This window comes from Musca domestica, unplaced genomic scaffold (assembly GCF_030504385.1).
Source record: "Musca domestica strain aabys unplaced genomic scaffold, Musca_domestica.polishedcontigs.V.1.1 10, whole genome shotgun sequence".
NCBI classification, from domain to species: domain Eukaryota; kingdom Metazoa; phylum Arthropoda; class Insecta; order Diptera; family Muscidae; genus Musca; species Musca domestica.
The window spans coordinates 5125756-5153466 of record NW_026712115.1 but is presented as its reverse complement, the minus strand read 5'-3'; the positions used below and the strand labels follow the sequence as shown (position 1 = coordinate 5153466).

Genomic DNA, 27711 nt, shown 5'->3' with positions numbered 1-27711 from the left:
TATTGTCGACATTTTGTATTTATGAAGAGCACTAGTCTTCCACCGATAATCCTAAATATCCTTACACACAGATGGTCCATCACCAATACATGACGCATAGGCCATTAAATGAGGTATTGTGTGCTGTTGCAGCACTCCCGTAAAGAGATGGGCAAAAGGCCCAGAGGCAAATATGCCAACATCTTCGCTGGAATGGTGGCCTGCTGGGGTTTTAATGTAACTGGGAAATATGCTATCTAAACAAGAAAACCGTTAAAAAACGACTTATTTGTAAAATATTCTGGGCATTCTATCCAAATTCAAACGTTTCCCTCTGGCATCCACATACTATAGCGGCCCCAAAACGTAGTTGAGAGTTGAAAATTTCAAACCATCCTGTGCACGATCGTGTTTATTTAAACCCAATATTGGATTACCACGATTTGGATAAACCACAATGGTTAGGGGATGGCCATGGTCGGTGGTGACAACAATGAGAGTGTCTTTGACATCAGTCATATCACGAGCCAATTGTGTGGCCTTTTCAAATTCCAAAGCTTCTTCCAGGGCCACAGCAGCTTTATTCTCTTGATGGGCAGTATCTATGTTACCACCATCGATGAAGATGAAATAACCTTTCTCATTTTTCTGCAAAAGCTTCAAGGCCACCTCTGCCATTTCAGATAACGAAGGCTCTTTGCTTTGATTGGCCAATATGTGATAATCCATGGCTTTACTTGATCTCGGAGGTATTCAAATTCAATAATTGTTTTCGATTTGTAACTACCTGACCCTGGTGTGATCCTCTTGCCATTGCGAAATTAAGTTTTTACCACCCCGAAGCCGCCCATGGTCATCACGTTGATAGAATGGTACAAACTTTTCCATGCCGCCACCCATCATGACATTGAAGTTTCGACCCGGTTCTTGCAACACCAGCTGTTGGGCTATATCCTAAACATCAGCATCGCTTTCATGCAAACGATTGGACACATGGACATAAGCGCCGGCAGGACTTGCATGGGTTAATGTAGTTGTGGTTATGAAACCGGTGGATTTTCCGGCAGCCTGAGCCCAGGAAGCAATGGAGGATACTTGATTACTGGGCTCCATACTGGCTGTACAGTTATTATACTCCACATTGGCACTGAAGCCAATATTGAAAATGTTCGTTTTCACTCCACACAAATAGGCGGTGGCGGTGCAGGACGAGTCTGAAACTTGGGCATTAGCGCAATAGGTATTATATTTTTATTTACATAACATTGGTAAATTAGACTTCCAAATCATACCTTACTGAGTCCCGTATGGGTAAACTTTTCAAAACTCAAGGCCTCCTCTTCTCCGGCGTGATTTATTTTTTGCCCCTTACTGAGTCTCGTATGGTAAACTTTTCAAAACTCAAGGCCTCCTCTTCTCCGGCGTGATTTATTTTTTGCCCCTTAAGTATCCTTGCTGCAGCGACCGTACTCAATGACATGCCATTGCCCAGGAACAAAATAATATTTTTTGCTTTATTTACATTCAAGTCCTGTTTCCATACATTCTCGAAAAGTTCTTCTCTCGTCAAAGCACGCAAAAATTCCGGGCTTCTTTTTTCATCGGGAGGTTTTTGGTTAAAATCAAATTGCGTAATCTAACATATCTAAAAATATTTGTGAGAGAACCCGAGCTGCCAAAAATTAGTTGAAATGGACCAAAAAGTAAAAAAATTTCCTGATTTTGCAGTTGCTCTACAGGTCGCAATTATAGACCAATGGATGCGGTAGTTAGCATGGGGCCAGAACTTAGGGCCTTCCAATTTTGATGGTCATCGGGTAACGTTAAGTGGGTGAAATAGACCATAACATTTGTGTTAAATAAAAGTCGAATTTTCATTAAACCGCGAATATTTTTAATTCTGGCAAAATCACAAATAGGCGAAGAGTTCAATTCTGACCGTTACGTAGATGCCGATAGTAAATATATCGAATATATATAGGGAAATATATACAATGTGTATATACAAAGGGATACCTAACATCCCTTAGTTAGAACGCTTATATCTCAAGAATGGCTGAACAAAATTGTCAATTCAGAATGCCCTCCTGGCATAAAAGAATAAAACCTAAAAAAATCGCACCATACATAGTATGGAGGGTATATTAAGTTCGTCATTCTGTTTGTAACTCATCGAAATAATCATTTTGGACCCAACAAAGTATATATATTCTTGATCAGCGTAAAATTCTAAGACGATTTAACCCTGTCCGTCCGTCTGTTATAATCACGCTAAGTCTAAACGAATTAAGATAGGAAGCTAAAATTTTGCACAGATCTCTCTTTTGTCTGCAGGCAGGTCAAGTTCGAAGATGGGTTATATCGGTCCACGATATCGTATAGCTCCCATATAACGTTACCCCCTATATTCAGTATTTTGATGATGTTAGCCACATTTTTCAATGGAATTCCACACAAGAAGTCCCGTGTGAGTACTTTACCCCCAGAGAGAGAATATTCTACATAGGTCCACGATATCGTTTAGCCCCCATATAACGTACCCCCCGATATTCGGTATTTTGATGTTTATACCCACATGTTTCAACGGAATTGTCTGAAAATCCACACAAGGACTTCCTTGTGGGTACTTTATACCTCGAATGATAATTATCTATAAAGGTCTACAATATCGTTTAGCCCATATATTTTTATCGCATGCTATTTTTACAACACAGGTTGGAGTATTATATACAGATTGCAATTATCGTTCGATTGCCACGAAAATTTTCGCAAGGGTAGGGTTAGTTTTCAAAGATATCCGCAATATATTTAGGGGTTGAAATGGATCAACAACTAAAAATGTTCCTGATTTGCCAGCCTTTATAAATATCTTAATTTGGAGATACAGAGGGGCCTTTTGCTTTCGGTGATGATCGCAAAATATTTAGGGGTTCAAACGAACCAATCGACACCAAATTTTGCATGAGAATGATCCGGGTCTAACCCGCACTTTCGGGTCAAATATCGGAGTATCTGGGTCCCTCCTCCTATAAAAAATAATTATCCGGAAGCAGGGTAAAAAAATTCCAGAGTTTTTACTAAACTAGAGTTATGCCAAAATAAGTTGAGTTGTTCACAGATTGACTGACTGATACATCAACGCCCAGACGAAACGTCTGAAGCTAAAATTTTGAAATTTTACGTGAAGGCCAATTAAGGGCTAGGGTTTTAGAAATTTGCATTACGAATACGAATTGTATTGGGTAAATGCATAACGCATGGTATTTGTGAAAATATATGAGATAAGGTTGTATTTTGGAATAATCTTAATTTAAAGGTACAAAAAGTACTAAAATGTACAACGTTTTTTTCTAAAATCAGCAGGAGATAAACACTTCAAATTGTACGCGAGGGTATCTCTTGTTTGTATTTTTGAAGATTCTTATTTTAAGCGGACGGTAAGTACTGCTTATTCAGCGATTTTTGCAAATTTGCCTTCATCGATTCTTAAAAATTATACGTATTGCTAATTTCGAATTAAACGCATTTTAAGTTATTGATTGAAATTTGACTTTCCGAATTAAAAAGACTATCGGACAAGAAGTAATATAACTATATAGAAAAATATTTGCAAACGAGGTCACCAGATATCTGTGATAATGTTTTATGCAAGATTAAGCATGGCTTAGTGTTTATGTGCTTCATAAACTCAATATACTGTTTTATTGATTTATATCAAACTCCAAGTTGAGATATGAAAAAGTTATGGAGGGATAAAGTAAGATTCATAGAAGAAATAAATATCGCTAAGTCAAAAAAGTGCCATTTTTGAGATATGCCACTCTTTGAGTGAATGAGCGATTTATATCTAGTCATATTCGTAATGCTAATAATAATGATAAATTTCTTAACAACTTTATATTTATATTAATTATATTAATTTAACGCCACAAACATTTTTTTAAGTGAAAAGCCACAAAGGGATTTTTCATTGTTAAGTGATGACAGAGAGATTAAAATCTTCCAAAATCAGACAATTAAAGAAACATTTAACAGTTTAATTAGAATACCACAAAAAAAGTGGTAGCAACAACCGACCTCTGCACGTTACTGGTTATTCACCTGCAATGCATGCTTGTATTTTTATAACATTTATGAATCATAGAATAGGTATGAAATTATTTTGAAAAAAAACTGGTATTGTGTAATTTGTCAATTAATTTTTTTGACAATTGCTAAATACGTGAGGCAGAGTTGTACATTTGTTGTTGTACCTTTTTTATACCCTACACCACAAGGTGGTCAGGGTATTATGTCTTTGTGCATTTGTTTGTAACAGGCAAAAGGAAACGAGATAGACCCATAGTTCCTTTTGATGATCTGCATAGAATCACTTTCTGAGTTGATTTATGCATGTCAGTCCGTCTGTCCGTCCGTCTGTCCATGTATTCTTGTGAACAAAATGCAGGTCGCATTTATTATCCGATTGAGATGAAATTTTGCAAACAACATTTGTTTGGCCCAAGGACGAACCCTATTGAAATTGGAGATAATCGGTAAAAATTTAGATATAGCTCCCATATATATCCTCGTCCGATTTGCCTTTTATTGTGCACCAAACGTGTAATATCAGCCCAAATAGTATGGAATTTTGCACATACAACCAAATTAGGCCTGAAAATGAGTATGCCAAATTTTATAGAAATCGGTTCTGATATAGCTATAGCTCCCATATATATTGTTCATCCGATTTGTTATTTTTGTCCTCCGCAGCCGTAATAACAATACAGTATTAGTAACAACAATATTTGGGGGAATATATCAAATACAGCTCAGGAATACCTTTCCTTAATTTTATCGAGATCGGTTCAGATTTGGATATAGCTCCCATATATAAGTTAATCCGATTTACTTTTAATTGTGCACCAAAAGTCTAATATTTGTCCAAATGGGAGGGAATTTGGCACTTACGACCGAATTGAGTCTAGAAGCTAGTATGTCAAATTTGGTGAAGATCCGTTCAGATATAGCTATAGCTTCCATATATATTATTCATTCGATTTGTTATATTTGTTACCCACAACCCACAACCGTAATATGCACTCCGTAACAACGATATTCAGGGAAATTGTATCGAGATCGGTTCAGATTTGGATATAGCTCCCATATATATCTTTATCCGATTTCAAATTAATTGTGCACCAAATGGGCAATACAATTCCGAATTTAAAAGATACAAATGCTTTGGCATATTTAGTCCTTTGAACTTTAAATTATAATTATAATCATAGCGTTTATGAATGAATTCTCCCATAAAAACTTTTAATTGTTATGTGGAGCTCTACTAAATTAGCAATGTGGTGTAGGGTATCATAAAGTCGGCCCCGCCCGACTTTAAGACTTTCTTTACTGGTTTAAATTAGTGCCCATATACATATACGCCTAATACGTAAATTATTAGTACATGGTTTCTTGTCTGTTTTGATCAGCATTACTCAATAGATCATTTTGAATGTACTTTTATATCTTCAATCAGATGAAGTTCTTGTCGGAATGCGACTAAGGAAACCTATTTTAGTTGAGTGTTTTTAAGGGTGTTTATTTTTACAAATATTTGCACAATCCTTGATACTCAATATTAGGTGTACATAACCCAATACGATAACTCGATAATCCGAAAGTCTATTAAGTGAGAGCGAGTGATTTTGACAGTTAGTTACTGAGAGTGTGCAAGTTTTTACTGCGAAAATTTCCTCAGTGAGAATTATCTAGTTGCTGGAAAAAATCGGCTGTTTTGTGGCCGGGTTAAAAATCATTTAGAATTTCATGTAATAATTGAAATATCTTAATTTTTTTCTTGTAATTAATTGGATTATACCATGAAATAATTATTTTTCACTATTAATCTTTATTCCAAACAAAATGGATTATTTTCTAATAAAAATATGTACGTATTTACATATTTTTTATCTATATCAATAAAGAGAAAAGTAATTGACTGACTGATTTAACGATTCGTCAACGCCCAGACGAAACGGCAGAAATTATGTGTGAGGGTCACTCTTGGTCCGAAAGTGTCAAATAAGACTGGGTTTTTTAAAATAGTACGTATTTTAAAAAGCGGTACGAAAAGTACTGAAAGGTACAAAATATGGTATCCGTATTTGACGAACCAGAAGATTTGGAATGAGGGTCACTTATTTTGTGCATGATAGGTGTATCAAAAAGCTTTTGGAAATACGCACTATAAGTGTACGAAAAGTACTTAAATTTGCTACATTTGTTACCATTTCGTATCATCTGAATGGTTAGAACTAAAAACTTAAAATTTGGAATGGAAACCAAGGTTAAGGAGTAGGCTCGATGTAATAAATCAGTTTTGGAATTGTGTATTTATATATAGGAAAAGTACTGCACGGTACTAAATTTGGTACAATTTAAAATTGGAGGAGTAGATGCAGCTGGAATTCTGAAATTTGAAATGAACATTTTTGGCGGAGTGTAGGATTGGGATATGGAGGTAGTTTTCGAAATTTGTACTTATGTGCACGAAAAGATCTGAATGGTACTAAATTTGGTACAATTTCGATTTATGTGAACCGATAAAGCTGGAATGCTAAAATTTGGAAATAATGCAAGCCACACACACACGATACAATTGGTTGTACAACTTGGAGAGATTGTATTCAAGATTGTATCGTTTGTGTACCGGTTGTAAGAAGTTTTGTCTTGGTTGTACAAAAAATCAATTTTTTGATATTTTGCATGTTGTAACAACCAATTGTAACGTTTAAACTTAACTCAAATAAAATCTACGAAAAGTGAAGTTGTACAAAGAGGTTGTACACAAAGTTGTATCGTTTGTGGCCGAAGCGTAAAATTTTGCAACCCTCTAAGTTAACGGTTATATCGTGTGTGGCTTCATAAGATTACTATTACAATGTAGGACTGAGGTAGGAAATGCGTACTTATGTGTCTAAATGGTGCTAAATTTAGTCCGATTTAAATTTTGGGAGAACCGATAGAGTTTGAATCCAGAATTTTGGAAATAATATTACTATTGCTTTATAGGATTGGGATATGTAGGAAGTTTTGGAAATTTGTACTTATATGTACTAATATGTGCAAAATTTTGTACAATTTGTATTTCGGTAAACCGATAGAGTTGGAGTCCTGAAATATGGAATTAAGATTACTGATGGTGTGTAGGATATGTAGGTAGTTTTGAAAATTCATACTTATGTGTACTAAATTTAGTACAATTTGGATTTGTGTGAACCGAAATGGGATGGAATCTTGAAACTTGGAATTAGGATTACTGTTGAAGTGTAGGATTGCGGTGCATACTAAATATTACTAAATTTGCTATAATTTTGATTAGGGTGAACCGAAAGAGCTGAAATCTTGAAATTTGGAATTAAGATTACTGTTGGATTGGATTATGTAGGAACTCTTGGAAATTCATACTTCTGTGTAACTAATGGTACTAAATTTGCTATAGATTGGGTTTGGGTCAACCTATAGATCTGGAGTCTTTAACATTTGGTATTATTTTTAAAACTAAGTACTACAGGAGTACAAAAGGTCCGAACGGTGTTAAATTATACGAAATTCGGTATTGCGTCGACGGATACTGCGTGAAATCTAAAATTTGACACTGAGATCACTGTTAATGTGTAGGGTATGATTTGGAGGTTGTTTTGGAAATACTTACTAAAAATTACTAAATTTGTTATTTGGGTATGGGACTGAGTTGGAGTCCAAAATTTGGCATTAGGACCATCTTTTATACTGTTAATCTGATACGTGGAGCCGAGATTTTTAAATAAGTACCAAAAAAGTAAGAAAAATGCTAAAATAAAATAGCAATAAATGGTTAGGTTTGGGGAAGGAATATAGATGGAAATCTGAAATTTGAAATGAGAGTTTTCGATGTGGTTTTGGAGAGACAAACTATCGTTTTTTTCGAAATTCAAACAATAAGTATGTGACAAATGTACTAACATGCACTTAACTTGGTGCTAGTTTGAAATTATCTGAACGGATAGAGGTAAAATTTGAAATTTGGTACGAAAATCAAGTCTGGGAAGTAGGATTGATATAAGAAGGCGATTTTGGAAATGCGTAATAAACCTATACGAAGAGTACTAAATGTTAGGGTTGAGAGATGTTTCGGAAATTTGTACCAAAAAAGTACGAAAGTACTAAATACTTCTAAATTTGCTATTTATGGTAGAAATAGAGCTGGAAGTCTAAAATTTGATATTTGGATCGCTTTTTGTGCGGCAGGAATGATATGTATAGGTCGATTTGTAAATATATATATATATATATATATATATATATATATATATATATATATATATATATAAAGCGCTAAATGGTATTAAATCTGGAAAGTCATCCAATTTATAATTTAATATCAATAAATTGTGGTCTCTTATTTAAAGCTTTTTATTTGGGTACAAAAAATTCTCTTAACATAAATTCACTTAATATAAATTGCTTATTCCACATACAAAATAGCGGGCATTTGCTAGTATACAATGAATAATTTTACTAAAATCGGAAGTAGATTTATTTCATTTTACCTAATTACTTATATTCTTCCCTTCACCGTTTTCGTTGCACAACGTTAGACCCTCACCAAGGCAGGCAGCATATGCAATGAGATGAGGTATCGTATTTTGCTGCAGAACACCAGTAAATAGATAATCATGGGGACCCGAAGCATAGACACCAACATCCTCACCGGAATGTGAGCTGTAAAACGAAGGAATATAACTGGGATATGGGCTATCTGAAATTGGAGAGAATTCCTAATCAATTGCCATTTCTTTTTGATAACAACTGCATTGTCTTACCAATTTTCCATGACAATTTGCCAAGATCCAAACGTTTTCCCGTTTTCTCATCACGATATTGTTGCGGACCCATCGGATAATTTAGTGTGGAAAACTTCAAACCATCCGAAGCTCGTTCATTTTCATTGAGGCCCAATATGGGACTACCACGTCTTGGATAGCCACCAATAGTTAAGGGTTGGCCATGATCGGCTGTGACCACAATGAGGGTATCTTTTGGATCTGTCATATCGCGAGCCAATTGTATGGCCTTTTCAAATTCCAATGTTTCATCCAAAGCCAAACCGGCCTTTGTGGAATGATGGGCTGAATCGATTTTACCGCCTTCGATGAATATGAAATACTCTCGATTTTTACGACGCAAAAAATCCAATGCCACTTTTGTCATTTCCATTAACGTGGGTTGTTGTGCCTCATCAGCCAGGGCATGATATTGCATGGTTTCACTTTGAAATATACCCATGATATGTGAAATTTCAGAAGTATTTGCTTTGAACAACTGTTGGCGATTTGTCACCAGCACTCCTTGGGGATGCATTGTTTGCCATAGAGAAAGTAAATTTCTATTATCCTTCCGTTCGCCCCCATTGTCATGAAAGTCTTTGGTAGTCCGGGGTATAAATTTACCCATACCACCGCCCATTATTATGTCGAAATTACGCCCCGGCTCTTGGCTAATCAATTGTTGAGCCATATCTGGACAAGTGCTGGTATCGATTTTACCATTGGAGTATTTAATTATGTCGCTATCACTTTCCCACAAGCGACTTGCCACATGGGCGTAGGTCCCTGCCGGACTGGCATGCGTTAGCGAGGTTGTGGTTATGAATCCAGTTGCTTTTCCCGCCTTTTGTGCCCAGGCAAGTATGGAGGAGACTTGATTTGCCGGATCCATGCTGGCTGTACAATTACCAAATTCTACATGACCATTTACACCAATGGTGCCAATATTTCCCTTTACACCACATAGATAGGCGGTGGCAGTACAAGCGGAATCTGCCACCTGGGAATTAGCGCAATACGTCTAAGGGTGGAAGAAAGATAAAGAAAGTGTACTTGCAGATTATACATCGCAAAGTATCCTTAATAGCACACCTCGAATTTGCACAAAGAGTGAAACCTACTTGAATTTGAGGGAGTGAGCTCCTGGGAGCATTAAAAAATTTGAGCAACCTCAATTTTTAGATATCGCTCGAATATGAGTGAGCATGTTTTTTTATCGCTTTTGGGTAGAAACAAAATTCGCTCAAAATCGTTGAATATGAGTGAGCATGTTTTCATCGTTATTGAGTGGGAACAAAATGTGCTCAAAATCGAGTAGATTGTACTCTTGACGAGCACTCTTTTAGTTTTTGTCACACTGTTGTTGTATTTCTATATATGTGTGTTATTTTATACAAAATTATTCCCCTCCTCAAGTTTTATCATAAGCCATTACAATATTGAAATACGAAACTTTAAAAATCCGTGAATAATATAGCTAAAATCATCAAAATACCGAAGATAGGGAGGTACTGATATATGGGGCTTGTACGAAGGCCTGGACCAGCATAGACATTTTTGTCATAGGCTGTAGTTCCCATTACGAACTCTAAATACGCAATTTTAAACAACTCCGGTGAATAACGTCCCAAAAATCGCCAAATGTCTAATATCGGGCTATACGATATGTCGTTGTATGTGGGCTATACGATATCTTGAACCTATGTAGATATATTTCTTCCGGGAAGAAAAGTGCTTGGAAAGAACTTCTAGTATGGATTTTTAGACAATTCCAATGAAAAATGTATCTAAAATCATCGAAATACCGAATATAGGGAGGTACCGTTATATTGGGGATAACGGTTTCAGACAATTTCCTTTAAAAAAGTGGCTAAAATCATCAAAATACCGAATAACGGGGGGGGGGGGGTGGGTACCATTGTATGGGGGCTATACGATATCGTGGACCGATATAGCCCATCTTCGAACTTGACCTGTCTGTAGACAAAAGACTGACCTGTGCAAAATTTTAGCTTCCTATCTTTATTCATTTTGACTCTAGCGTGATTACAACATACGGGCAGACGGACGGACGGACAGACCTACTAAATCGTCTTAGAATTTTACGTTCATTTAGAGAAAACTCTTGCTCTATATTCAGCTTGATTGGAGAGTAGATTCCGTAAAAAATCTCCCACTCTTTGAGCAATCCTGCTCCTGAACAAGTTTCGCTTTCGAGTGAAAAAGAGCAAATCTGTGCTTTGCTAAATAGGGACGGCAAGTTTCCCCCTTCCACATTTTTGGATTAAGATTCCTTGGGATACAGGCATTTTAAATGTATAGTGTCCTAATAAAAATACATACATATTAAAACACATTTTAGGGATACTCCTACAAGGCATCATTTTAGAAGGTTAACGACAAAGACTCAATTATTCTTCGTCAAATTTGACTGTGAGTCACCAAGGAATGGAAATTTATATTCCTTTACTTCCATTATACTGAGTTGATGCAACAAAATTGAAATTTGGTCCAAAATAAGATGAAGTACAAGAGGTTCTGGTGTACCGAAGTGAATGAGAATTATATTTTTTACGTTGTCAGCAAGTGAAATTGCATGCCCTGGTCTGTATAGCATAAAAAAATTTAAAAAAAAAATTTATAAAAATTTTTTAAAAAAATGTCATATTAAAGGAAGGAAGATCGCAACATAGTTTAAACTTGGAACATAGTAATATTTAGATAAGGCCTAGATGAGGTGAGAAAATGGTCCTCCGTTCTTATATATATTCTAACATAGTAGCCAATTATATTAAATCTTTTGGTTCTTCAATACCTACCTTACTTAGGGCGACATAAGGGAAATTTTCGAAACTCAGTGACTCCTCTTCGCCCGTTTGATTTTTCCTTTGTCCCTTGAGAATGCGGGCTGCTGTAAGGGTGCTCACTGACATACCGTCGCCGAGAAACAGGATAACATTTTTCGCTCTATTTAAATTCAGTTCTTTTCTCTGTAAATTTTTCAATAATTCCATTTGGCCGATTGAATGCCAATATTCTGCATGTTTTTCCACTTTTGGAGTAAATCTATTTTCATTGAATATCTTTCGAGGATTAAAAATTTCGGGTTTTGATTCACTATGAGTTTTTTGCGTACCGCCACCATTGTGTAATAATAACCAAATTATGAGGACGATAATTATGAAACTTGCTAGAATTTTGTACATAGCTCAATGGTGTGTTAAGCTTTGAAGTGTTTTAATGAGACTAATTTTGGTAAGTGTTAAAAAGGCGGCATATATCAAAAGTTGTCTTTTTTTTTTTTTTGGATTACGAACTGGTTTTCATGAAAATATAATATAGTGCTTACGAGCGTCAGTTACAATTACACGATTTTACAAAATAATGACCAAGATATTTGTTCTTATAGGGGAATATGGGTAAGGAAAAAAATTCAATTGTGAAGTTAGTTTCAAGTTTTAAAATGAAAAAGAGGTTTTTTATAAAAATGAAAGACTAGTTATAAAAATATTTTAGAATAGATAGTAAATTAAAGCAAGATTATACACAAAATGTCAATTTTTTACATTTATTCGAACAGTGCTTAAAATAAATATAAGTAACGCAAAATTATAAACGCACCCGAACCTGTTGTTGAGTGTAGCAGCAAAAGGGCAATAATTTAAATCGCTCTCTTGACAATAATGTGTTACATTAACGTAGCTAATCTGTCAGTTTTATTGATGTCGTAAAATCGATATTATAATTACTAATCTTCTTCAACTACACAAAAATAAAACAACCGTTAACAATATAATGTGAACATTGCAGGTTTTTTTTTGCCCAGTCAGCATTTGTTTTTTTAAAATTTAATCATATTCGAGTCTTTTTTGATCCTGTTGCTCGATTAAAAAGCTGGAATATGAGCGCATTTTCTGGTCATAAAATACTTATTTGTCGGGAGAAAAACGTGACCCCCGTGACTCTTCTAAATAAATCACATATGAGTCTTCATCTAGATTAGTTAAGAGTCTTTTTCGACCATTTTCTGATCGTTCTAGGAGTCTTTTTCGAGTCGTTTTCTAATTATTTATTGCACTAATACTCTTAATTTGTGAATCTTTTTTAAGTCATTTTTTGATCATTTATGAGTCCTTAGTGAGTAATTTTTAGCCTTTTAAGTGTCATATATCATTTAGGAGTTCCTGGACATTCTCTTCATTATTCACATCTTCAGCTTTACTTATTTTTTTGCAAAATTAAATTTTCAGCCTCTTTTTTTCGCCATCCTTTTTATACCCTCCACCATAGTATGGAAGGTATATTAAGTTTGACGTTCCGTTTGTAACAACTCGAAATATACATTTTAGACTCCACAAAGTATGTATATTCTAGATCAACATAAAATTCTATGCATTGCGATTTAGCATTGTCCGTCCGTCTATTCGTCTGTGGAAATCACTCTAGCTTCCGAACGAAATGAAGTAGGTTGATGAAAATTAAATGACAAAAGTTGCTTATGCAGGTCCACGTCGTCGCATAGACCCTGATATACGGCTACATTCGGTATTTTAAGATTTTTGAAAATTGCCAAATTTGTACCAAATGGTGGAGGGTTCGGCCGGGACAAACTTACAGCTTTTTCATATGTTATTTTTGCCTTTTCTATTTTTTAAAATTTGGCTGGCTGACATTATTCTTTATAAAAATTAATAAATAAATAAACAAACAGATAAACGTACACTTTTTAATATATATATTTTCCCTTCTTAATATCTTACACTTTCACTGTTTGCGCCTCCACGCACTTTTTATAAATGAACAATGAGTCAACTTTTTTATAGCCACTCCAGAGACGCAATAAAATGACCCATTACGCATAGCAAAACAAGCAGCATTTAAGAACTTGTCTGTGCAAAATGTGATCAAAAAATACATAATTATGATAATTTTTCAAACAGCTGCATGACTTTTTAAGACTAATTATTTTTAAATCTGTACATGATCGGTCAAAAAAAAAAAAAAAAAAAAAAATGGCAAAAAATTAAGAAATATTTTAGATTTTTTTGGGAACATGAAAATAGGGATTTCTTCTCTTTGGTGATCCTTTTAAATGTTGCTTTGTATGAGATTTTTGCTTAAATTCGCATAAAGTACTGCTTTAAACGTAAAATGTGGTTTTAATAAGTGTTTCGATATTTTTGTGAGATTTAAAATAAAACAAACACATAAGACTATAAAGATTAGCCAAAATGCATATTGCCTTTAATATTTCATCAGGCAATAGCCGAGAGGACATGAAAAAATGCATTAGAAACATTACAGAAATATGCTATTCCGAAATCGCTAAAAAATTACGCAAAACCTCGGAAAGAAGGAATATATATGATATGCGTGGAGTCACGAAATGGTAACAACATATTTTTCTACTACCAACACCATCTATTGAATAAAACCAACAATAAAATGTACCATCTTATTATACCCTATACCACAAGGTGGTCAGGGTATTATGTCTTTGTGAAATTGTTTGTAACAGGCAAAAGGAAACGAGATAGAGCCATGCATGTCCGTCCGTCTGTCCGTCTTTTTTTTTTGTATACAAAGCACAGGTCGCATTTATTACTCGATCGAGATAAAATTGTGTACAATACATTTGCTTTACCCAAGGATGAACCCTATTGAAATTGGAAATAATCGGTTAAAAGTTAGATATAGCTCCCATACCACCACCAAAGGACCAAACGTCTAATATCAGTCCAAATAGTATTGCATATACGACAAAATTTGGGGAAATATATCAAATACAGCTCAGAAATACCTTAGCTTAATTTTATCGAGATCGGTTCAGATTTGGACATAGCTCCCAATATATATATATATATATATATATATATATATATATATATATATATATATATATATATATATATATATATATATATATATATATATATATATACGTGTAATTTTAGCCCAAATGGAATGGAGTTTGGCAATTTGAGTCTAGAAACAAGTATGCCAAATTTGGTGAAAAAAGGTTCCATATATAATGTTCATCCGATGTGTTATATTTGTTCTTCACAGCCGTAATATGCACTCCGTAACAACGATATTGGGGGGAAAATATTAAATATAGCTCAAAAATACATTTGCCAAATTTTATAGAGATCGATTCAGATTTGTATATAGCTCCCATATATATCTTTATCCTAATTGAAAAAGCAAATTTAGTAGAAATCAATTCAGAGGAGGATATTCCTCTCATATACTACTTCATTTGGACTTTAAATTATAACTATAATCATAGTTGGTATGATTTGACTTTTATATGTGATGTGAAGCTCTACTAAACATGCAAAGTGCTGTAGGGTATCAGAAAGTCGGCGCCTCCCGACTTCAAGACTTTCTTTACTGTTTATATTATGTGTCTTTGCATGGGACCATAAAGATTGGACACAATGTATATGTAACACTCCGTTTGTAACACTCCTAAATATTCATCGTATAAATATTCATGATCAGCATAAAATTCTAGGTCGATATAGCGATGTCCGTCTGTCTGTCTGTTGAAATCACGATACTGCCCACATTTTTTGACGTATATTTCCAAAATTTGGCACAAAAATTTGTATTGTGTCTAGGATGGTTGGTATTGAAAATGATATATCGGTCCACGTTTTGGTATAGCCGCCATATAACGGTGCCTCCCGATATTCGGTATTTTGATGATTTTCGTCACATTTTTTCACGGATTTGTCCAGAATTTAGTATTTGTAGGTCATAATGGATTCTAGCTCCGTATGTATGGGTCGACGTTGTAAGTATGGGTGCACGTTTTCGTATAGCCGCCATAAAATGGTACCTCCTGATATTTGATATTTTTATGATTTTTCCCACATTTTTTCACGGATTTGTCCAAAAATTGGTAATTGTAGTTCGCAATGGGTTTTGACTCAGTGGCGGAACATGATTTATTTATTTATTATACCCTACAACACTATGTGTTGGGGGTATTATAAGTTTGATTGGCCCAAAAATTATGTAACACCTCGAAATATTGGTTTCCCATATAGGAAAGTATATATGGATCTTCCTAGCTCGCCGAGCTGAGTCGATCTAGCTATGTATGTCCGTCCGTCCGTCTGTCCATGTTAATTTGTAATCACTCTACAGGTCGCAATTATGGCCCGATCTTCACGAAATTTAGAATGGAGGTGGGACTAGGGTCAGAATAGAAGCCTATTTCTTTTGGAGATGATCGCCAAATGTTTAGGGGTTGAAATGGACCAAATACTGAAAAAATGTCGGATTTTGCAGTAGCTATACAGGTCGCAATTACAAACCAATCGACGGAATTTCGCATGTAGCTAGAGTTTAGGGTGGGGAAGAAGCCTACCAATTTGGGTGGTCATCGGATAATATTTAGCGGGTAAAATAGACCATATCTTTTGTGTTGAAAAAATTCAAAATTTTTCATTAAATCGCGAATATTCTAAATCCCGGCGAAATCACAAAGCCATGACAAGGTTACTTCTGATCTTTACATTGATGTTAACACCCAACAAAACGGATATATAGCAAAATATGTGCGATATATATGTTTATCAAAGAAGATATGCTTGAAAAATCTCTTATATGTCGAGAACGGCTGAACTGATTTCGACAGTTCTCATTAATTCAGAATGGCCTCTTGGCAGAAAAGAAAAAAAAAATCTCATAAAAATATCTCTCTAAAGATGAAACTATTGATTTTGTAAAATGTTCTCATATTTTTTTCAATTTTGTCATATTTTTGGCATATTTTCATTTTGAATTAAACATTTGGTAATATTTCTACAGCTAACAAAAATAAGTGGTTAGGATATCAGGATATCATATACAGATCGCATTTATGGCCCGATCCTTACGAAATTTTGCATGGAGATAAGATGAGGGTCAGAATAGAAGCCTACTCTTTTTGGAGATGATCGCCATATATTTAGGGGCTGAAATGGACCAAAAAACTGCAAAATTGTCTGCAGGTCGTAATTATCGCCCGATCCTCACGCACATTTGAATGGGGGTTACCGGACATTACAAAAGCCAAGCAGTTTTGGATGGCCATCCAAAAATATTCAATGTGTGAAATAGTTTGCCAACTTTTGTAGACAAAATACGAAAATGTCCATTCCAGTGACTTTTTGGAGAATTCACAAATACAGGAAAGACGCACTTCTGACTATTTCGTTAACGCTGATTCCGATGAAGAATATAGTCAAATGTCTGTATCTCATATAGATGCATTTCAGTCAAAAACCAATAATAAATGTTAATCTTTTGCCACTTCTGAGAGATTATAGGTGTTTGGGAAATATTGGTTATAGATCTAGGAAGACCATTTAAGTGCAACATCTACAAATAAATTGGAAATGAGCAAATTAGTTTAAGTTGCTATTATTCGAAAATTAGAGAACGGAACCTGATGGTTTTCTTTTTTTATTTGTCACAATATCTTCTGGAATCCTTTTGATTATCTCGCCCATATAAACTGTATCGTTTATTATAGTGTTGTAGGGTATTCAACGGTCGGCCTCGCTCGACTGTAGCCTTTGCTTACTTGTTTTTTGTATACAAATTTTCAAAACCATATTTTCTGTGATGTTTATAGTGTACAACATCAATGTTCTAGCCATAAAGCCTCAAAAACACAATTTTTCATAGCTCTATGCGACTCAAATAATAAGTATAAAGAAAAGCGAGAAGACCCTGAAAGTAGAGCAAAAAATACAATACACCTGTATCAGCATTTTGAAACTTTACATCTGAAGGTGACCAAAAGAGGGAATAGAAGTAGTGCCTAATTTTTTGAAAAGTTCAGATAGTATAATATCAGATTCTACAAAATTGTTGGTCATAAAATGTTATTGTAGTTCTCAGAATACATTAAAACTTTAAAACTTATTTAAAAATACGTTTTAGGGTTAAAGTCAGTTTAAAGGAGGATGATGTCAAAGATAATAATATTTCACATAAAATGTAACTATGAGCCACAAAAGACATTCAATCAATATTTGCATTATTTATCAACAAAATATCTTTTTCAAATTTGCATTAAATCAAAAAATATTTCCTAACAAATTCAATTCACAGTATTTTTATTGATCCATTAAAATGCAAGCAGATTTCGATTTCAATCTCTTTTGATCTCCCAAGTAATCTTCGGAACGCTCATGTTCTCTTATCCTCACAAGTTGTGTGTCCATTGCCAATACCCGCTGCATAGGCCATTAGATGTGGCAGAGTGTGTTGTTCCATTACACCACGAAACAAATGTTCGTGAGGTCCAGAAGCAAAGACACCCACATCATCACCACCATGGACACCCATTTCCGATTTGATGTAACTCGGATGGACAGCCCAACGATTGTTATCGAGAAACTCTGACAAATTCAAACGTTTACCTCTATCATCTAAATATTGCTGAGGACCCAAGGCATAGTTAAGAGTGGCAAAAAATTGACCATTGGCATCTGGAAAGGAATAATCGATGCCCAAAATATCATTTCCACGATTTGAAAAACCTGCAATACTCAAGGGATGAGCATGATCAGCACTGACCACAATCAGTGTATCATTGGTATTGGTCATGGCACGAGCTTTTTGCACCGCCTTATCCAATTCCAAAGTTTCCGAGGTGCTTTGGCCGGGATTTGTGGCATGATTGCCGTAATCGATGAGACCAGCTTCAATGAAAATAAAATATCCTTTGGGATTTTTACTCAATAGCTTTAGGGCTACCTCAGTCATTTCCTCGAGGCTGGGTTGTTTCTTGTGGTCGGCGTTGGAATGGAAATCCATGACACCCGACTGAAAGAGGCCCATTATGTGTTGAACTTTCTTAACATCCACTTTTAATAAATTTTGACGATCGGTTACCACCACACCCTTGGGATGTAGTCCTTGCCACTTGGAGAGTAAATTTTTATTATCGGAACGTTCACCCATCTTTCCGTGAGAATCTTTAAGGGTTTTGGGCAAAAATTTACCCATACCACCACCCATCAGGATGTTGAAATGTTTTCCCGGTGCTTGAGTCACCAGCTGTTGGGCAATGTCCATGCATTGACTGGTGTCTGCCAAGCCAGTCCAGGTGGTGATATCACTGTCGCATTCCCAAAAACGATTTGCCACATGAGCATAGCTGCCAGAGGGACTGGCGTGAGTCAGGGTGGTGGTGGTAATAAAACCTGTTGATTTCCCTGCCTTTTGAGCCCAATCGGCAATGGAGGATACATGGTTTTTGGGATTCATACTCTCAGAACAGTTGTTGTAGTTAACCCTGGCACTTACGCCCAGAGTGACAATATTTGCTTTAACGCCACACATATAGGCTGTGGAGGTGCAGGCAGAGTCTGGTACTTGGGCATTGGCGCAATAGGTCTATGGAAGGCAATAAATAAAAACTATTATTTTAAAATTTCAAAAACTTCCTCATTGCCACTTACCTTGCTTAACCCTACATAGGGAAACTTTTCAAAACTCAGTTGTTCTTCCTCCCCCGGTTTGCCCTGCAATTGACCCTTTAGTATCCGCGCACTGGTCAATGTGGTCAAGGACATACCATCGCCCAGAAAGAATATAACATTTTTGGCTTTATGTGTGTTCAAGCGGGTTTGAGTGCGTTCCAGCAATTGCTCCCGAGCCACATTTAGCCAATATTCCCTGTTCCGTTCATGTGGTGGAGTTACTTTGCCAGCTGTCAGCAGCCCTCCCAAATCGGAATTTCGCAGAATTTTTGATGATACCCTTTTGGTGCCTGCATGAATATCTCGGAATTGCCTTCCCGCCGCCAAAGCAATCAGTAAAATAAAAATTGCTAATGCCTGCATCTTGAGCTGCATTGCAGTAATTACTGTAGCGTGAGCATCTGATATCGGATACTTTTATACACAAATGCATTTACATATACATGTTTTATACATTGTCTCATTTGGTTTTTATTATGTCTACACATTATTCGGATATTTGGGCTATTGTAAAAGTGGCGGTCGGCAATAAAGCAGATGTTGTAAATAAAATCCACCATCTGCCTGGGTTTATGACTATTGACAATCATTTTTATAATACACGCTTAAAGAAATTATCAGTAGGGGAGCAACTTTGGACGGTACAAAATAGTCGAAATGTGTGTGGGATGATAATTAAATTTCCCCATTACAAAATAATGAGTGTTTGAGTTGAAATTTAAGATATCTGGAATTCCATTTTAGAACACAGGGACTATCGGAGTTGATCTTAACCTAGAATATTAAAAATATTTCTATCAAACTTAAGTCAAACCTCTTAAAAATACAAAACAATGGCCAATTTTTATACCCTCCAATATAGTATGGAAGGTGTATCAAGTTTTTCATCCGGTTGTAACACCTCGAAATATAAATTTTAGCCCCCACAAAGTATACAGGGTGATATGAAAAAACTGCAGCCAACTTCAGACTGCTGTCATTTCTAAGCCACTCGTCCGACAGCTGTTAAAATTATGCCAGGGACAGCTCATTATATTGTTTACAAGCGTACAAAAGCATTTTTGTGAGAATTATCCAGAAAAAAAGTTATTCGTGATGGAATTCAAGCGTGATAATGTGATTTCTTTATATTTGGCTGAAAAACCGCAAGTGGCTATCGTTAGAGCACTCCAGCATTTAAATGTGAATAAATCTTTTGTGTATCGTACCATCGCTCGTTAGCGTGATACTGGTAGCATAGCCCGACGTCAAGGAAGTGGACTGAAGAAAACAGCAACATCAGTAGAAATGGTTCGAAAAGTAAAGAAGCGACTTGATCGAAACCCGCGTCGCAGTGGCCGAAAAGTGGCTCGTGAGCTGAACATATCGCAATATTCCATTCGGCAAATATTGAAAAACGAGCTCGGGGTAAAGCCATTAAAATTCCAAAAAGGGCAAAAACTTACACCGCAACATAAAGAAAATGGACTCAAAAGAGCTAAAGAGTTACTTCCTTGGCCAAAAGTGGTGAACTGCCGAATTTGATTTTCTCCGATGAGAAAACATTCGTTGTCCAGCAGTTTGTAAACATACAAAATGATCGTGTTTACTTGCTAAAGAGTTCAGCTGAAAATGTGCACCGGTTGCTCGGTTGGCCACCAGAACTCAAGCGCCGGCCATGGTGATGGTGCGGGCCGCTATAACAGCCGATGGTCTCTCTCCGCTCGTATTAATCGACCGTGGCATCAGAATAAATGCCGAATATTATCGCGAAAATATTCTGGAGGGTGTATTAAAGCCTTGGGCACGCAAACATTTTGGCCGCAGATCTCGGACATTCCAACAGGACTCAGCACCATCGCATTCAGCACGCGCCACCCAAGAATGATTACAAAATGAGGTTCCTCGCTTCATTTCCAGCTCACAATGGCTACCAAAATCTCCGGATACCAATCCGTTGGTCTATTGCGTCTGTAGTATTTTGGAAAGCAAGGTTGACACATAAAAATACCAAAGTTTAGATCACCTCAAGCAAGCGCTTCACCGGAAATGGGCCAAAAAAACCGCAGAGCAACATTCGGGCAGTTTGTGACGGTTTCATTGGCCGTTTGAAGGCCATAATTCGTACCAAAGGTGACCAATTCGAACAAATCTAAACTTATTCAAAAATTTGATGCTATTTCTGAGATTCTTTGCTTTCATTCAATAAAATTAAAAAAAATGTAAAAATTATGGCCTTTGACTTTGTTGCAGTTTTTTATCTCACCCTGTAGTTTGAAGAAAATTACTAGCATCGACATTTGTTACCATTCATCATTTCGACCCTTTGTGGAGGCGGTATCAGAAGTACTTAACCGACTTCCTTTCATATCTGACCTGATTCAAATATTAAGATGCTTCAACGAAATCGGATACCCCGGATAAGATATTTTTTTTCGGAAATTTTGACCTTTTGTTGGAGGATCCAATTTTCTCCATCTCTACGATGTACTAGATCGGCACCAAATATCCTCAAATGGATTTCGCCCCAAAATTGCTTTATTTTGGTGAGACATATTTTGGCCGTATCAAATTATATATTCCTTTGTTCCATTGAGTTGAACATTTTTATTACGAAAGTCGGGTATTGGGAAAATTATTTTTTGTTTCACCTCACCTGAATATCTATAGCCTTGTTAATAAATATACGTCAAGGACCTTGCCCACGTGTTCATATTAAAAATGTCAATATGTGTAGTCGTTATGGTCGGGCTTTGAAAAACTCACTTATATAGATATAATATATAATTTTATCCATATGCAAATATATATATAAAAAAAGCCAAAAACAGGTAAATATTGCCTTCCTAATTTCAAGATAAAAAGTTTATTACATACGTTTTTGTGACAAATGTTCGCTCTTCAGTATAAATTACCAAAATATAAATCAAATTAAGAACATTTGTTGTCGTGCTCAAGTCCAATCAACATCAGAACGGTTTTCGAAATAACACTGACGACGTCATGAGAATCCTACTGCTCTTGTATTTTTGCATTGAAATTGTGGCGGGCCGATTTTCGAAAGATATTCAATATCATCATCCCAATCGGTTGGCAGGTCATGAAACCCCACGCACCACAACCACTCGTTTCTTTGAAGATGTGGGTAATGGCAAACCCACACCCGAACATGAAAAGGATCCCGAGTATTGGTATTCTCTGGCCAAATGGGAAATGAATAAATTATTGGAGGAAAGTTCGTATAATTATAATAAGGCTAAGAATGTTATTTTCTTTCTTGGCGATGGCATGGCCTTGAATACCCTGACTGCGGCACGCATACGCAAAGGCCAATTGAAGGGTAAGACGGGTGAAGAGGAATCACTGAGTTTTCAGAGGTTTCCTCACACAGGATTGAGTAAGGTAAGCAAGACTCATGCTATTCCAACATGGAACTACATTGTTTTCGAATTTCAGACCTACTGTACCAATGCCCAAGTACCCGACTCCGCTTGCACAGCCACAGCCTATTTGTGTGGCGTGAAGACCCAAATTACTTCCATTGGAGTAACGGCAAATGTTGCCGCCGATAATTGCACTATGAGCATGGATCCCGCCAATCACTTGGAATCAATTGCGGATTGGGCACAAAGGGCTGGCAAGTCCACAGGTTTTATTACAACCACCTCTTTAACTCATGCCAGTCCATCGGGTTTGTATGCCAAGACAGCAAGTCGTTTTTGGGAATGTGATGCAGATATTCCCCAAGAGGTTCAGCGCCAAGGGCCCTGCATGGATATGGCTGAGCAGCTGATAACTCAAGTACCAGGACGTAATTTCGATATTATGATGGGTGGTGGTATGGGCAAATTCCTGCCTCGCACCATGGCAGATGCCCATGGACATCCCGGGGAACGTTTGGATGGCAAAAACTTGTTACAACTTTGGAAGAATATTCATCCTGGCGGTGCTCTTGTCACCAATCGTGAAGAGTTGTTGGATTTAAACATTACCCAGGTGACAAAAATCATGGGCATCTTTGCCTCCAGACTGATGAATTATCATGTTGAGGCAAACTTAACGCTAGAACCCACCCTAGCCGAAATGACAGAGACGGCCTTAAAATCTCTCAGTTTCAACGACAAGGGTTATTTTCTGTTTGTTGAGGGAGGCCTCATCGATTATGCCAATCACTACAATAAACCCTTTATTGCTTTGGATGAAACTTTGGAGCTGGAAAAAGCAATTGATGTGGCTTTGGATTTAACAACTCCAGAGGAAACTTTAATTGTGGTATCATCGGATCATAGCCATCCCATGACTATAGCTGGTTATCCTGGTCGGGGTACAGATATTTTGGGTCTAAATCAACACGATGTCGACAGCAATGGTGTGAAATATACCACGCTCACTTATGCTGTTGGTCCCGAACAGTATTTGGATGAAAATGGTCAGCGTATCGATTTGGAGGGAATTATAAAGGAGGATGCAAGTAAGATTTTTTAAACCACCTAAAGGCTAGTGGCTATAGTGGTAAATATAATATTATACCTTTAAAAGTGCGTCTTATTAAAATATGTGGGCTAGACCCCCATTTATGTATAGGTGCTTCACGTTTTGGTATATCCCCAATATAACTGTACAACCAGATTTAAGATTTGTTGGGTATTTTAGCCATAATTTAGCCCGCATTTGCTGTAAATTGGCTGTTTGTGTTCCCATAATGTAGCCAACATCCTTGCATAGAACTGTCTATATAGGTTCAATTTTTCGTATATTCCCAATATAAATGTACCTACAGATTTTCGTTGTTTTAAGGATTAAATACATTTGATATTTGGAGTGCGTAACAGACGCCGCCCTCTCTGACCGAAAATTAGCTATGGAGATCCACGTTTTTCGTAAAGCCCCCCATACAATTCTAACTCCATATATTCGGTATTTTGTTGATTTCCCATACCACCACCCATATTACGGTACCTCCAAATATTCGGTATTTTGATGATTTTAGCTACAGTTTTTAACAGATAATTGGAGTTTTTAAGGGGCCGGACTTACCTATATTTATACATCATACATATTATGGAATATATATTTAAATCGTCATTCCGTTTGTAACTCATCGAAATAATCATTTTAATCACATTCTTAATCACCGTAAAATTCTAAGACGATTTAGCGCTGTCCGTCAGTCTGCCTGTTATAATCACGCTAGAGTCAAAATGAGAAAAGATATGAAGCTAAATTTTGCACAGATCAGTCTTTTGTCTGCAGGCAGTTCAAGTTCGAAGATGGGCTATATCGGTCCACGATATCGTATAGCTCCCATACAACGGTACCCTCCGATATTCGGTATTTTGATGATTTTAGCCACATTTTCCAATGGAATTGTCTGAAAATGTACAAAAGGAGTTCTTTCTGAGTACTTTACCCTCTGAGAGAGGATTGTTTATATAGGTCAACGATATTGTATAGCCCCATACGACTGTACCCCCGATAATCGATATTTTAATAATTTTAGCCACATTTTTCAATAAAAATTGTCTGAAAATAAGTTTCTTTTGAGTAATTTGCCACCTGGGAGAGGATTGTCTATATAAGTCTTCGATATCGTATATAATCCTTACATCCGTACTCCCGATATTCGGTATTTTGATGATTGTAGCTAAAATTTTCAATAAAATTGTCTGAAAATCCACATAAGGATTTACTTCTCGTACTTCACCCCCTGGAAGATTATTGTCTATATAGTTCCACGATATCGTTTATCCCCAAAATAACGATACCTCCCTATATTCGCTATTTTGATGATTTTAGCAAAATTTTTCAATGGGTCTAAAAATCCATACTAGAAGTTCTTTCCAAGCACTTTACTACCTGGAAGATAAATATCTATATAGGTTCAAGATATGGTATAGCCCACATACAACTGTATGTTAAGTTTGCTTAAAATCAAGCTATTATTTAAAAATTTTAACTCTTTTTAGGTACCGAAAGGAGTGGGCCGATAAGTCGCATATTCACACTAGGACTTATGTAGGTGAAGGTATTTCCTTTTTAGAAGTTTTTTAGAAGTCTTATAATAATTCAAAAATGTTACCCCTGTGGATGTGGCACCAGAAGATATGAACCGATTCCATTCATTTTCTCTTCTAACCTGAGGTTACGTGCCAAATTTTGTCGAAATGGGATACTCCATTCGAGAGTTACACATTGGCATTCCTAGATCGACTTTTAATGTCTAAACAAGTATTTCTCTTATGCCATATCAATTTCGAAGGGGCGTCCCCGATAAAAACCAATATTTTCTAACACTACTTATTAACCCACTTAGACTAGTTCATCCACTACCTCTTTATACCCTACACCACAAGGTGGTCAGGGTATTATGTTTTTGTGCATTTGTTTGTAACAGGCAAAAGGAAACGAGATAGACCCATAGTTCCTTTTGATGATCTGCATAGAATCATATTCTGAGTCGATTTATGCATGTCCGTCCGTCTGTCTGTCCATGTATTTTTGTAAACAAAGTACAGTTCGCATTTATTGCACGATCCAGATGAAATTTTGCACAGATCATTTGTTTGACCCAAGGACGAACCCTATTGAAATTGGAGATAATCGGTCAAAATTTAGATATAGTTCCCATATATATCTTCGCCCGATTTGCCTTTTATTGTGCACCAAACGTGTAATATCAGCCCGAATAGTATGGAATTTTGCACATACAACAAAAGTATGCCAAATTTGATCGAAATCGGTTCAGATATAGCTATAGCTCCCATATATATTGTTCATCCGATTTGTTTTTTTTTGTCCTCCGCAGCCGTAATATGCACTCTGTAACAACAATATTTGGGGAAATATATCAAATATAGCTCAGAAATACATTTCCTAAATTTTATCGAGATCGGTTCAGATTTCGATATAGCTCCCATATATAACTTCGTCCGATTTACCTTTGATTGTGCATCAAACGTCTAATATTTTCCCAAATTGGATGAAATTTGGAACTTACGACCGAATTGAGTCTAGAAGCTAGTGTGTCAAATTTGGTGAAGATCGGTCCAGATATAGCTATAGCTCCCATATATTCTGTTCATCCGATTTGTCATATTTGTTACGCACAGCCGTAATACGCACTCCGTAACAACGATATTCAGGGAAATATATCAAATACAGCTCAGAAATATCTTTGTCAAATTTTATCGAGATCGGTTCCGATTTGGATATAGCTCCCATATATATTTTTATTCGATTTCAAATTAATTGTGCACCAAATGGGCAATACAAGTCCGAATTTAAAAGATACAAATGCTTCGGCATATTTAGTCCTTTGAACTTTAAATTATAATTATAATCATAGCGTGTATGATTGAATTCTTCCATTAAAAACTTGTAATTGTTATGTGGAGTTTTACTAAATTAGCAAAGTGATGTAGGGTATCATAAAGTCGGCCCCGCTCGACTTTAAGACTTTCTTTACTGGTTTATGTTACTGATATTCGGCATTTCGACGATTTTAACTACATTTGTCAATGGACGGTTTTCCTATATATCCTGCGTTAGTATCTTTCTCGGACAGAAATATATTGCTTTCCGATATTCTGCATTTTGACAATTTATGCCGAAAACGGGATTGTTTCAAATTTGATATATAGAGTTCGTAGTGATGAATAGTCTACACAGGCGCACATTTTATTTATATAGGTTCAATGTTTCAATTTTGGTATTTAAATGAATGTTGGCCGATGTAGCCCATTTTCTAGACCGAAAATATTTTTCTCATATTTTGAAATTTGTTTCTTTTAGGTTTCACACATCCCAGTCAGATTCCTTCGTCGATTGGTACCCATGCCGGTGATGATGTTGGGATATTTGCTACTGGGCCACACTCACATCTATTCCGGGGAGTTATGGAACAACATACGATACCACATTTGATGGCATATGCTGCATGCATCGGGGATGGTCCAACTCTATGTAGTGATCATTAATTTCAATTTTAAGTAACAGTAACAATTTGAAGTGAAAAATAAAATTTTTTGAAAAAAAAAAAATGGATTTTAAATGTAGTTGCGATATGAATATTATCAGTGTCTTTTGCAGGTACTTATTATAAAGCGACATTTGGCGGTGAAGTTTGATAAGAATATTTTTCTCTCTAAAAATATGTCACCATGTAGTACAGTACTGGATTTGTACAGTACACAAAAAATTGATGCAACAAATTCACAAACTATTTGTTTTGGTTATTCAACACAACACTAGGTGTCACTATTAATTGCAACAACCAATTAAGTTTAAATTTGTTTATTTTACAAATAATTGGGTTCGGGTGGAGATAAAATGGTAATGATCGGTAAAAGCAGCCAAGACTTAATATTCTCAAATAAAGGCCAACTCTATACTCTATGATCTGTTAAGTTTATTGTTATTTT

General features: G+C 36.1%; 3 protein-coding genes and 1 pseudogene across 3 annotated transcripts; 1 reads left to right on the top strand and 3 right to left on the bottom strand.

The window, feature by feature from the left end:
* Window positions 1–51: 51 nt before the first annotated feature.
* LOC101895089 (membrane-bound alkaline phosphatase-like) lies at window positions 52–4091 on the bottom strand (annotated as a pseudogene).
* A 4312-nt stretch (window positions 4092–8403) lies between these two features.
* Window positions 8404–12051, bottom strand: LOC131803456 (membrane-bound alkaline phosphatase-like). The gene is made up of 3 exons (XM_059124780.1): window positions 11645–12051; window positions 8823–9846; window positions 8404–8758 (listed from the first exon to the last, which is right to left on the bottom strand). Exons 1-3 carry the CDS (start codon window positions 12029–12031, stop codon window positions 8550–8552), a joined length of 1620 nt encoding a protein of 539 aa, XP_058980763.1. The 5' UTR covers window positions 12032–12051; the 3' UTR covers window positions 8404–8549.
* A 5794-nt stretch (window positions 12052–17845) lies between these two features.
* On the bottom strand, window positions 17846–19713 carry LOC131803852 (alkaline phosphatase-like). The gene is made up of 2 exons (XM_059125623.1): window positions 19292–19713; window positions 17846–19226 (listed from the first exon to the last, which is right to left on the bottom strand). Exons 1-2 carry the CDS (start codon window positions 19685–19687, stop codon window positions 18015–18017), a joined length of 1608 nt encoding a protein of 535 aa, XP_058981606.1. The 5' UTR covers window positions 19688–19713; the 3' UTR covers window positions 17846–18014.
* A 2494-nt stretch (window positions 19714–22207) lies between these two features.
* Window positions 22208–27321, top strand: LOC131803453 (membrane-bound alkaline phosphatase-like). Its single transcript, XM_059124775.1, has 3 exons — window positions 22208–22693; window positions 22748–23762; window positions 27083–27321. The coding sequence occupies exons 1-3, from the start codon at window positions 22295–22297 to the stop codon at window positions 27265–27267; spliced, it is 1599 nt and encodes a 532-aa protein (XP_058980758.1). The 5' UTR covers window positions 22208–22294; the 3' UTR covers window positions 27268–27321.
* Window positions 27322–27711: the final 390 nt, after the last annotated feature.

What these genes read in the sequence shown, in the direction of transcription:
- LOC131803456 (XM_059124780.1), bottom strand. Translation starts at nt 12,031, where the DNA reads ATGTACAAAATTCTAGCAAGTTTCATAATTATCGTCCTCATAATTTGG. An exon ending in CTTATGTCGCCCTAAGTAAG is followed by an intron (nt 9,847 to 11,644) that starts GTAGGTATTGAA and finishes TTCCACCCTTAG; the next exon opens with ACGTATTGCGCTAATTCCCA. An exon ending in CAAATTGTCATGGAAAATTG is followed by an intron (nt 8,759 to 8,822) that starts GTAAGACAATGC and finishes CTCCAATTTCAG; the next exon opens with ATAGCCCATATCCCAGTTAT.
- LOC131803852 (XM_059125623.1), bottom strand. Translation starts at nt 19,687, where the DNA reads ATGCAGCTCAAGATGCAGGCATTAGCAATTTTTATTTTACTGATTGCT. An exon ending in CCTATGTAGGGTTAAGCAAG is followed by an intron (nt 19,227 to 19,291) that starts GTAAGTGGCAAT and finishes TGCCTTCCATAG; the next exon opens with ACCTATTGCGCCAATGCCCA.
- LOC131803453 (XM_059124775.1), top strand. Translation starts at nt 22,295, where the DNA reads ATGAGAATCCTACTGCTCTTGTATTTTTGCATTGAAATTGTGGCGGGC. An exon ending in CTCACACAGGATTGAGTAAG is followed by an intron (nt 22,694 to 22,747) that starts GTAAGCAAGACT and finishes TTCGAATTTCAG; the next exon opens with ACCTACTGTACCAATGCCCA. An exon ending in AATTATAAAGGAGGATGCAA is followed by an intron (nt 23,763 to 27,082) that starts GTAAGATTTTTT and finishes TGTTTCTTTTAG; the next exon opens with GTTTCACACATCCCAGTCAG.